At 37.3% G+C, this 12,160-nt stretch overlaps 1 protein-coding gene across 2 annotated transcripts in view; it reads right to left on the reverse strand.

Moving 5' to 3' along the window:
- Positions 1-741: 741 nt before the first annotated feature.
- Positions 742-12,160, reverse strand: part of BTBD8 (BTB domain containing 8) — a 31,884-nt gene continuing 20,465 nt past the window's right edge. For both annotated transcript variants that reach the window (XM_015870374.2, XM_015870375.2), the window contains exons 16-18: positions 11,767-11,903; positions 8,342-10,681; positions 742-7,015 (exon numbers count right to left, since the gene is read on the reverse strand). In XM_015870374.2, coding sequence (XP_015725860.1) covers positions 6,546-7,015; positions 8,342-10,681; positions 11,767-11,903 — 2,947 coding nt within the window. In that variant the 3' untranslated portion in view covers positions 742-6,545. The remainder of the gene's footprint in view (positions 7,016-8,341; positions 10,682-11,766; positions 11,904-12,160) is intronic.

Consider the following 12,160-nt stretch of genomic DNA (forward strand, 5'->3'; position numbering starts at 1 on the left):
AATAACAAATCAAGTAGCAAGCAAAATAGTTTTAAATGAAAGGATTTGCTGACTTTGGGGGGGTGGGGAGGGGTTGGACTAGATGGTCTCTAGAGGCCCCTTCCAACCTCTAAAATTCTGTGATTTTTATGCTGCTCTTTTATGGTAAAGAACAGGAGTTGGTCTCAGTCACTTACAGTTATTGCTGCTATGATGATCTCTGATGTTCTGCTGGCCCTACCTTTAACTCTCAAGAGCGTTCCTTTTCCATGTGTCTGCATAGGTGCACATCTGAGAACCTGTCTTAGGCAGTAATAGAAAGATTTGGGGATTGGAACTCCCATATGATGAAGATAATGGCTTAAGTGTTTGGATTAATAACTCATTTATGACAGGGCAACATTTCTTATGAAATTGATGTTTCTCTGCACATTCCTGCACGTTCTGAATCAGCACCTTTTGATATCAGCTTTGTTGGGCAGTTGCAAAGGCCTCTTCTATGGATATTAAAGAGGACTTTTTTTTTCATCTTCACATTCATCATCTGTTTTGTTCTCTTCTGATAGGATCAAAGATAAAGTAGTTATTTCCCTGCTGAATGTTGGGGAAGGGGTGGCGGGGGGAGAGGAAGGAAGGTGGATCCAAAGGCCCATTGAATGGATAGAAAAAGAAAGTAACTTTTTTTTTTTTTTTCTCAGTTTACAAAGCTAGAGATTAATATTGGCAGCAGCCCACACACTCAGTAAGTACAATGACTCAGCATTTAAATTACACATAGGATTTATTGTTTCCGTCTGTCATACATAAATCAACTAAGAATCTCCAATATGTAGCATGGGGAAGAAAGCTTGTGGAGCTATGCAACCCTACAGTGATTCTGGAAACAGAAGAATGGGCTCACAAGGAATCACTTGGAAATGTGGTTACGTGGGCCCCAGCTAATTGATGTTTAGAAAGCAAGCAAGTTAAAAACATGCAAGCATTCATTCAGTCTGAGAACTTAACATGCCCCTTACTCTTCCAAAGATGGAATGGTTAAAATATAAGAAGGATTTTAATGCCATGGACTGCAGGTAGTGACTCAGAACTTTTCTCTAACTGCATCCTACTACTCACATATAAGATTAGTCTAAATTACTGGAGTATGATAGTCCAAAAACCAGGAATTTTAATTTCTTGCTCTACCACAGAGATATAGGCAGGGATTTTCTCACAGGCAGAAAATTTCACTTAGAGGTGGGTCTTACATTCATGGGTGTGAAAACTACCTCATTCTATGGAGGTAACAAAGTTTTGATGCTACCTACACTGCATCTGGTCTGTCCAGTATGTTAATCTTAAGCATGATACTCTATGGAGATGCAGGATGGCATGCCATGTTCAAAGGGGGTGATATAAAAATGTGAAGAACAGAAATGATCTCACTAAGCACATGTTTGAGATAATCGCACATCTGTTTGATTAGAGTGAACCCAGGGTGCCAGAGGACTAAGTAAAGATTGCAGGTATGAGGATGTGAACTTGAGTCATTTGTTACACTCTTAATCAGCTCAGTTTTGAGTTGATATATAAGCCAGATTGATAGTCTGGTTATCCATCTTTCTGTTCAGGTACTTTAAAATATCCTGATCCTTATAAATACAGATCTGATACCGCTCATGCTACCTTCAGTGAAAACTGAGAAAATGTCAGTGTCCCATTTTCTTGTGTGCATTAATATAAGATCTGATGAATTGCCTGAGTAATTGGGTCAGCCCCTGAGTTTGTAGATGCGAGTCTGATTGATCCAAGTATTCACTCACTCTCTGCTTAAGTCACCTTCTGCTAACATGCAAAAGCTATTTTGGCTGTTAATATCCTTGCTAACTGTGTGTAGTTTCTGAGGTTTTGGTCCTCTTGTCCCAAGTACTGAAGCTTCAGTTCTTGAAGATTTGGTCAGTATTTGTGTTTCATGGTGCAATACATCTTCTGTTGCTAATAACGCAAAATGTTATATTTCACAACTTTGCTTTCTCCAACTGAATGGTCTTCTGAGCTGGCAACTCCAGCAGTAAATCAAGATTAAGGAAGCAACTTAATAGCTTTCCATTATTAATTATCTCATACTTTAACTGCTTCCAGATGGCTGATCAGGATTAGAGCCTCATTAAGTTGAGTAACACATAATAACATGAATATGCACTTTGCATGCCCCCAGTGCCAGTTCCATTACCCTTTCTGAGAAGTGAATGTTAACCTGAAAGCCGGTCTGCAAACGTTGAAGCGCATTCACTTATATTTGAAGAACTGTGGCCTAATTGACTATACAGGGCAGGTGATTACACAGCAAGTATAAAGGGAAAGGCAAATGCAAGAATAAACAGATGTGCCTGTGCATGCATGCTCTGTATAGCTTAATAGTTATCAAAGGTTAAAAGAAATAGAGACCAGTATTTTACTGTTATTATTTTAAATAAAGAGCTCTTTTAATGTAAATAATCTTCCTTCTGCAGCAGGTTTTGTTTTCTTAAACCTATGTAGCAGTTGCTGATAGGAAACTTCATTTTAAGTGATTGGAGCAGTGAGTTTTATCTATTTATTTAATTATTTCCAAAACTGAGCACAGTATGGCTTATTTTTCAAAAACAGTCTCTGTAGCTTGTGTTCAAAAGGTATGGGCAGAAACCACTAAGGATTTGCTACAAGAGGTTAAAGTTTGTATCTGTATTGGATTTTCAAATCTAAAAGCCTGTTTCCATGGAGTCCTCCGTTCCAGCAGGACTGCTGCTTCTGTCTTTCGTCCTTGGTTCCTGCATAGTCCTGGCAAGGATGTCATCTATCATTGTACAAATGTTAAATCACTCCAGTCATGAAATATTAACAGAATACATACAATTATGACTCCTAAATTGAAGTCTTTCTAGCTGCAATTTGTCACATCTACAATAGTAAGATAGAATAAAAGTCACAGGAGTGTGAGATACATATATTAGAAAAGTAGCATTTCTAGTACATGCAGTTAATATAGACATGTCCTGTACCTGCTTCAGCTGAGGTCAACAGCAGCTTTTCCTTTGATGTTATTGGTAGCAAAACTGTCTATTCAAACATCTTAGTTCTGAGCAGCAGGTGAACAACATAACAGCAGTTCTTACTTCCTTCATGCAATGGTTTAGATTTTCTGAAACAAAGTAGAATGAGCATGCGAGCAATTACTTTGCAGATGACGTATATTCATAGTTTTAAAATCTCTCCTGCAATCTGTAATTAGCTTTAATTTTTTGTTAATTTACTTCCTGAAAGAAAGACAATGTTAGGGAACTCATACAGCGGGCAGCGTGCGTGTGAGGAAAGTGGGAAGCTCCTTGCCCAGTAGCTCCTCCCAGTAATAACACTGGGAATTCAGTATTGTTTTGAAACAGATCTAATACCTTGCAAAGAAAAATGTGGAATAACTGTATGAAACATGTACAGTCAAGTCACATTACCCAGAAGTTAAAAAGTATTGCCAGCAAGCCATACTTCTTGAACTTTGTCACTAATCTTTTTCAACAATACTCAGATTTTATTATAATGTGCACATCTTTATCTAAAGTAACTGTTTCCTTTAATCACTGTGTTTGTATACTGAATTCTTTTGCTATACTTTATGAATGTAATATCTCACGCCTTTAAAACCCAAGGTAAATACGTTAACTGTTGTGTTTTGCAACTGTTACATATCGCTTTTTAGAGTTCTCTTCCTAATATTCTCTCATATTCTTTCCAATGGACACTCTTTTGAAGGAAGCCAGAATCTCCTTTTAATCATACCTAGGAACATTTTCTTACCCCACCTCAACACTGCTATCCCTTCTTCATTTGATTCCTGTCCCATCTTTGATGCTTTCCTTATCTTCCCTAACTTTGTCTTGAGCAAATCATATGGAAGAACCTCCAATTTTCTTATTGCTTTCAGTCTTCAGCCTCAGCTTTTGCTTTTCAACATGTGATTTGCTGCACATATACAATTTTGCTAGCAGTGACATGTAAAAATGATCAAAACAGCTTTTCCAGTGCCATCTGGACTCTTCCTTTCCTAGCAAGAATGGTAATTACACCAATTACACCTACTGACATCACCTTTTGAAGGTATAGCCTGTTTTAAACTTAATATGTGCATGTATGTTAAATGTTTAAAAATGGTTAAACAGTTGTTTTTCACTTGGTAAAATGTCATTCAGGATAGACACATCCAGGGTCATCGTTGTAAAGTCTAGTTTCTAAGTCCTGTTTTTTGAATTTCTCAGCTTCTTAATTCCTTGTAAGGCACAGACATCCTTATCCACACAAAGCTGGATTTTATGTAAGTTGTCAGTATTTCTGTTTGTCTGTACCTTTCTCATCTTAGGTTTTGACAAAAGCGATTTTACTGCTCTGATTCATGTAAAATACTACTGCCATGAGAAATCCTCAGCACTAGCTTTGACTATGCTGTCTCTTCTTTATTATCACTGATTTCCCTCAGCCGTTTCATCAGATGTACATACCCTGTCCTTACTGTGCAGCTCACTGGGAGCTCTTACCATTTACTTTCATTGCTGTGTATTAAGTTTTCAAGCATTTGTCCCTCATTATCTGGTCTTCAAATCTTAACCTCCAATTTTCCCTTCCCATAATGAATACTTTTCCTCTATATTCAAGCTGATGGTGTGCTGAAACCATTGCTAATTAGGTGGGCAAATATTGACTCTGATTTTGCTTTTCCATCTAAGTTGTTTTTCTTAAATCTTTTGTCTTAACTTGGATTATAACCACTCCGAGGAAGACCTTGCTTTCATTCTGTGTTTGTACAGTGTCTAGCCAGTGGGATACTGGTCTGATTAAGGCTCACAGGCAGTCTGGTAGTATGAATTAAAAACAATACAGCTTTCTCTTCCTGCTACTTTTACAGAGACTGTGTGGCTGTGGGAAGCTAAATTCTGTTCTTGCATATATATCAACTGAACAATTCACCAAATCTTCAGCATTGCTCTACTGCAAAAGTATTGCAGGAATAGCACCAACGTCAGAGGGAATCTGACTTAAATTTCATACTACAGCTGAAAAAGTAAATACAAACAAAACCCACCCACACCCCTATAACATGATTGTATTCCAGTATAACAAATATGAAGCTTTGTGTGCTAGTTGTCAGTTACTTTTCAATTCAGTGAGTGGTTAAATGAACAGTAGGAGGAAGGTTTTTCTTTTCATATTGAATATCTTTCTTCCATGGATTTTTAAGTCCGTTGTCAAACAGAAAATGGATGTTTTTTCCCCTGTTTTCTTGATGTTAAAGAATGACCTTATTTCCTCCTCCAATTAATTTGTGGAAAACATCACTTTTGCTTCTGTATCAGAAGTGCAACAAAGTGGCATTCTAGAGTAGATGTTTTGCCTTAGAGCTCTTTATTATGTCAAATCCCAAGGTAAGACGAGTTATGATGTCTTTAGTCATATTTTGACACAGCTGAGAGTTTCTGACCAAGAACAAAAATAAATGAAGTTCCTAAACAAAATTAAGGTGCACTGTTAGAGTTACACAAAAGCTTGCAAAACTGACCTTATTACCAGCAGTTGTAGTCAGCACATGTTGTGCATTTATCTTAAAACGGTTTTAACATTAGTTAAACATTAGTAGCCTTTTACTGCCATATGGCTTTATGAAGGCACTTTTCCTCCTGGTGACTAAGAGGAGATAGAGTACTTCAGGTTTTCAGCTGTGTGAAAGACAAGAGTCACCAGACCAGGTAATTTCTACTAGGACCTGAAGTGTGTACTTCTACAAGTATCAGACATGCTGGTTTTCAAACAGGAGCAGCATTCTCCCAACTCTGAATTAATCTACTATGCCATTAAAAAATATTTAAGTACATTTTCAAGAAACAATGCCCTTCCTCTAGCACAGACCCTTTGAATCCTTCTATTTAAAGGAAATTACATTAAAAATTATTAGAAACTTGTAAACAAAGCAAACAAGTAATAAAATACGAAATCTGGCAGCAACAGATGAAACAAGCTGTTCATATTCAATAAGCCCAAACAGGATTCCTATTGAAACCTTTCCTGCAAACAAAAATATGTTTCTAGTATTAAAAGCAGTGTTGGCACATATGACCTTTTGACACAACCATTCTGAATCTTTATTGTTGTAAAATGAAGTCACCATGTAGAGGGAGGGCAAAAAGGAGGCAGTAACTCTACTAAAGGTGCAGTTATGCTTAAGCTCTTGCTCAATGAGCGTATTAAGTGGCCAAAAGGAACATAAAAGTTAGAGAGGAAACCAAGATCCTTCTTTCACATCATCTAATTTTTCTAACAATTCTAGAAAATACATGCTCAAAGTTCATTTTAGAAAAGACATACGGTTAAGTCTTGAAAAATTTCTGTACTTGCAATTAAATCTAAATTATAAATTAACGTATTTACCTCATTATATCAGAAAGATTGCCTCAGTACCAAGAATTGCTTGTTCTTGACTGATGCAGTATTTCACCGTATGGAAACAACACATCAAAAATAGATTTGGGGAATGGGTTGGAGTTAGTTGCAAACATTTGATCACCTTAATGATGAGTTTCCAGTTCAAGAATTGTCCATTCCCCCTGAGGGGAAGAACAGTCTTCAGATGAAAAGCTTGCCACTGTAATGCTTGCTGAAGAATCATCAAGTGGAGACATTAGTTCAGTCCACCTACTGAATGTGTCAATTTGTGATGTACCCTGAGGATTTGATCCATCTCGTGCCAGAAACAGCGTCTGATTGATTAGACATTGTGCTAAGTTAAGGTCTTCAGGAACAGAGTTTTTGAAGCCTATGTTGGAGTCCTGCTCAGATAACAGTTGCCTGAGAAGTGTCCAGTCCTGTTCTGCAAACTGCTGATCTTCAAAATCCACATCAAGATCTGCTGTTTCTGAATCCATCCTCTGCTCAATTGCTTCTCCAACATCCATCTCATATATTGGAGAAAGGGTTTTTGAAGGACGATGCTCATACATGCAGGTTTGTGCCATTGTGTCATAATCATCTATGTCTCCTGAAATAATTCACAATACTGTACAATGTAAAAATTGCAGATGATCCTCCCCTCAAGGGCTGTGTAGAGCAAAATTTAACTCAGGAAAGATAATCCAACTGGGTTATAAAGGGAATGATGGAGGGTTATACAAAATTGACAAAATTTTAGGCATTTATTTTCTATATAAAAAACAAAGTATGGTTTATAAATTAAGTTAAAGCAGCAATCACCACTGGTAATTAACAATAACCTCCATAATTAAGTTTCTGATACAGAAAATGACAATGTAAATACACATTTAATGCACATGAAATTTCTCATTGACCACATAAATTAAATTTAGACCAGGAGGTGCATGGAGCGAATTAATAGAGAATGATTACTGTATGGTGACTTAAGCCATGTCAGCTTATAAAAAGAACTAAAAGCAAAATAGTTTATCCACAGGCTTACTTCTACATTGCACATGCAAGGGCAGCTGCAGGCAAGGGCAAGCAAACTTCAAAAAAGAAAATAGTACAGCTTCTAATGTCTTCTTTTTATGTAGTCTGGCTGAGCATTGATCATCATCAGTTTTTCATTACTCTTGAATACACAATAGCTGATAACACTATTGTATATTTTTGATGAGATAAACAGACTGAGTTACTGGTATAAAGAAGACGAAACACAAAACAACTAGACAAGTATTCCATCTAGCCACACGAAACAAATAAGAACGTTTCTTTGTATAAGCATCAGTTCTAAGTATAATCTCTATCTTAGGAAATAAGCTTTTACTGGTAAAATTTAGAATTGTAGACATCTCAAAAGCTCTAAGTCAGAATCCAAACCTGCTCCCACTGATGTATATGGCAAATAGTTATATTCAGTGGGAGAAGGATCCAAATTTATGTAAAATATATAAATAAATTACAGCAGTAATGCATATAGCTGTTTAGGTAAACAGTTCAGTGCGCTTTAGTTAAGGTTATTACTATAGTTATTGCACATCCCATTCAGACATACTATATGTTGTCAAGCAGACAAAACAAATACTAAGTTTCCATCAGATGCTGTCAATGTTAGATTGGATCAAAAATAAGTACAGAAATCTGCATCCAATCTTTCTTTTAGTATTACATTAATATTTCTTTCAACATTTCTCATTGAGCAGCACAGTATTTACGGATATTTCGGACAGACAATCATTCTGTACCAAAGTGAAATACTTAAAAATATTTAAATTTAATGTAATTTTAGCCAAAATTACTTCAGTTCAGGATTCAATCCCAGACAAATTGCCAGAGATTTCCCTAGTAATTTGCTTTTGAATGACTGAATGTTTCTATTTCTGTACATTACCTGGAAGTAAATCAGTATTAGCGTATTCAGTAGGTGCTGGTTGACTGTCTCTCACTTGGCCTTCCTGAGTCAGTATCTGATTCTTACTGGCTTCTACAGGTTTTGCAGAGTTGCTCTTTTGCACATCAGCATTAGTTTCTCTTTGATGAAGATTCAGATGACATGGTCTTTCTTGAGATTTTGCATCATTGTCTAAGTATTTATTGCACTGCTGAAACTCAATACCCACTTCATTCTTTGTGTTTACTTTTTCATTTTCCCCTGGACAAGGACTAGCTGCTGAGTGTACTTCCTCTGCACAGTTTTGTTCAGTCTTTGAAGTACCTTTATCCTCCTTCCCTGGGATTTCAGTACCATGAAGATGTTGGAGAGAACTTTCATCCATTCTGTTGTCTTGATCCTTAGGCTGTTTGCAATCCAAGAATCCATCTTCAATTTCCAATGAGTATCTTGAATAAAAAGTCTTTCCATGGTGCTCCTGAGAAACACTATCAAATACATCTGAAGGAGTAAGAGAGTCTATTGAATGCTGGCGTGAAGTGTGAGTTTCCACTCTATCATCAGATCCCAATTCTTCACATTCATCTACTGAAAGTAAAACAGATCGTTTAAAACTTTTAGTTTTAGAAAACTCTTGACTTGCAGTAGCGTTTTCTGTTGCATCTTCAAAAGCTAAATTATCAATTCCTTGGAACTGCTGAGGAGGAACATTTGATGAAAGAATGTTTCCTGCAACGTTTTCTGGTTCAGATCTGTCATCTTCTGTTTCATCAGCAGAAGATGAAACTTGGTCTGCTTCCTGAGTAAACTGTGCATTGCCAAAAGTAGAACTCTCAGTTTCTCTGGTACTGTTTCTTGCGCTTTCTTGATGAGACCAAATTTCAGGTTTTTTTCTCGGTATCTCATCATCACTTGTTGAATTAACGCGGAAGAGATCAGAGCCTTCTTTTTTCATTTTCACTTCTATTCTAAGGCTGCTGTCATAGATTTTTAGTTCTTCAGGTGTACTGGTGTCACTGCTGCTTCTTCCAAGAAAATCATGGCATAACATAGTGCTGCATTTAGAAATTCCTCTCTCGTTGGATCCTTCATCATCTTGAGAGCCTCCAGCATCATAATCTTCTGATCTTGGTTTTATATCATCAGAGGATGTAGTTGCGCTGCCAGTATCTGATTCAGGACTCTCTTTTGGATCTAGTGTACCAGTATTCCAGTGGTCCACAAAGGGAATTTCTGCATTTTCATGGTTTTCTGGAATTTCTGGGGGACCAATAGACTCTATGTAATTATGTGAACATTTGTCTCTTATTTGTTCCATGGAATGTTTTGAAATTTCATCTATATCTGCAACTGTTTTGAATTCAGGTGAGGCTGATGTACCACTTGACTCATCAGCTGGATGAAATCCCTCCATGTGAATCTGAGCAGGTGACGTTACATCCTCTTTATTAGTTATCCCTTTGGAAAAGCTTGGTAAAATATTTTCACCATGGTTAAGATCCGTATCAGTACTTAATTGATCACTCTGTCCCACACAGACTTCTTTTGCTTTTGGCTGTTCTACCAATTCTTCTGAAGTAGCAGAGTTTTGATTTGTTTCCTCGGAAAAGTCTGAATATCCATCACTGGTGGACTGTGCATGACAGGAAAATTCAGCAGTATTATCAGCTACATTTCTGTCTTTATTCTCAGTAATTTCAGCCTGATCCCCACAGATTTCTCTTGCTTCCATTTCATTTTGCAGTGAAACATGCAATTTAGAAACTGTTTCTGCCGTAACTAGAGGAGATTTTGATTGTATTTTGCATTCTCCATCTTCAGGATCCAATAATTTTTGTTTATCAGGTTGACAAGATGCCAAGAGCTCATCTTCTTTGCTACCTCCCATCACAGATTTCAGACCTTCACTTTGCTTTGCAGAACTGCATACACTGCTGTCATGAGGCTTAACAGTTGTCACATCAGCTGTGTTTTTTCCAAGTTTCTGTCCTGGACTTCTGTGCTCAGAGTTGTGTGTATTCTTCTGGACAACAGGAGACTCGGTCCTCGAATGTTTTGGGGTAGAGGACTGAGACTTTAATACAGGTTGCCCAGCTGTTTTTGGCTTTGGGTCTTTATTGTTTATTTCACCGTGCTTTGACAGAGCTTGAGGTTTGGGCGTCACTATTTTTGCAGTGGTTTTTGCTACAGGTGTCTGTGATGGCTTAACACTCTTCTTCTTGGCTGAAGCATGTTTCTCTGGGGCTGTTGTCTGAACCAGATGTTGTGCCACATTTCTTTCTTCATTATGTTTTGGAGACACTCCTGACTTCAGTGAGTTTGGTGACTCCCCCACAGTTCCTAGCAAACAGTGAAATAAATTTATAAATTAAGATTGTACATTTTAGTCAACATTTATGCACTGAATTTATACTTGTATTTGTGTTGAGAAGCAGGTTATTCAGGTTTGCGTACAACTAAGGAATTGAAAGCTTGTTAATGCACTTATAGAAAAGAAATATAAATACAAGATGAAAATAGCATCTTGTATTTAATATACCATCTTTGGAACTAAAGCACTTTGTAGACTTAACAGAATTTGACCTGTTACTGAAGAAGCCATCACTGGAGCAGAAAGCAGCAGCTCTCTGATAGGGATAAAAACACTGTACATGCACAGCATTTTAGCACAGGAAGTGATGAGTACTGTATTTAATTTATGTTGTAGAGGAAATGAAAGTAGGCAGAAAATAATTTCATTAGTTATAATGTGATTAGAAAAGCAGAACTAATATCCCTGCTCTGCCTTGACAATGCTGCAAGATCTCTAATAACCAGAAACTGACAGGACTTGTGTTTTCTGTATCATAATGCATAAAAGAATGTAACCTGAACACACTTTCCTACCCCTGTTGGCGAGTGCCAGCTTCAAATGAGATTAAGAGCAGCTCCATCCTGCGTGCTTTGCATCTCTGTACTGCTGAGTTTCCTCTCTGTGCTCTATAGAGTCATTTCCCACACTTGTGCTTGAAATTAGTTGGGGGCAGGTCAGTGTCAGTAGAGTGACTGCTGGGAGGCATCAGCAAAAAAAGGGTGATGTAAACTGACACTTCATGGAAGTTGTCTGCAGTCCTGATCTTCTGTGCTTATTATAAATGCTTGACCTACAGATTTTGGTTGAACACAATCCTATGTCTAAGTGCAGTGGTGCAAGGTAACTGCAAGTAAAAGGCTCTGCAAAGCAGATTAAACAAGCAGAAGAAAACAAGCAGAACTGAAGTCTGTCTCTTTAAATGTTTTTAAATTGACACCTGGATACACTGCCCTGGTTAGGGCTGTCATCAAAAGTGAAATAAGGCAGAACTGCTCACAGGATTTTGCCAATTCCCACAATAAAATGAGGAAACACAAACAGAGGGCTGTTTCATTGCAGTATGAAACTATACCTTGGCTCTTGGGAGAATGGGTAGGTGTGTCCTGAGCCTTCTGTGTTGCAGCGCTGCTACTTCCATTCCCTTTTTTCTTTAGGACAGCTTGTGCATTTTGTTCACTGGACACTTTTCCAGCTGGTTTTTTTGTTAGACTGCAAAGAAATCATCTGCGTTATCTTCAAGCTAAAGATTAGCAAAATTTGATTGTATTTAAACAAGCAGTGTCTGTATTTAATTCTATACGCATATATAAAACCACTGAAAATCCAACCTAGAAGGTGTAATTTTTTTTTGAAAGATGCACATTCACCTATATATGTGCATATATATATATATATGATATATATATCACATTACAAATGACCAGTGTAATATTTCAAAGGCTTTGAACTTCTTCCTGTCTAGTGTT

This window comes from Coturnix japonica, chromosome 8 (genome assembly GCF_001577835.2).
Source record: "Coturnix japonica isolate 7356 chromosome 8, Coturnix japonica 2.1, whole genome shotgun sequence".
Lineage (NCBI taxonomy): Eukaryota > Metazoa > Chordata > Aves > Galliformes > Phasianidae > Coturnix > Coturnix japonica.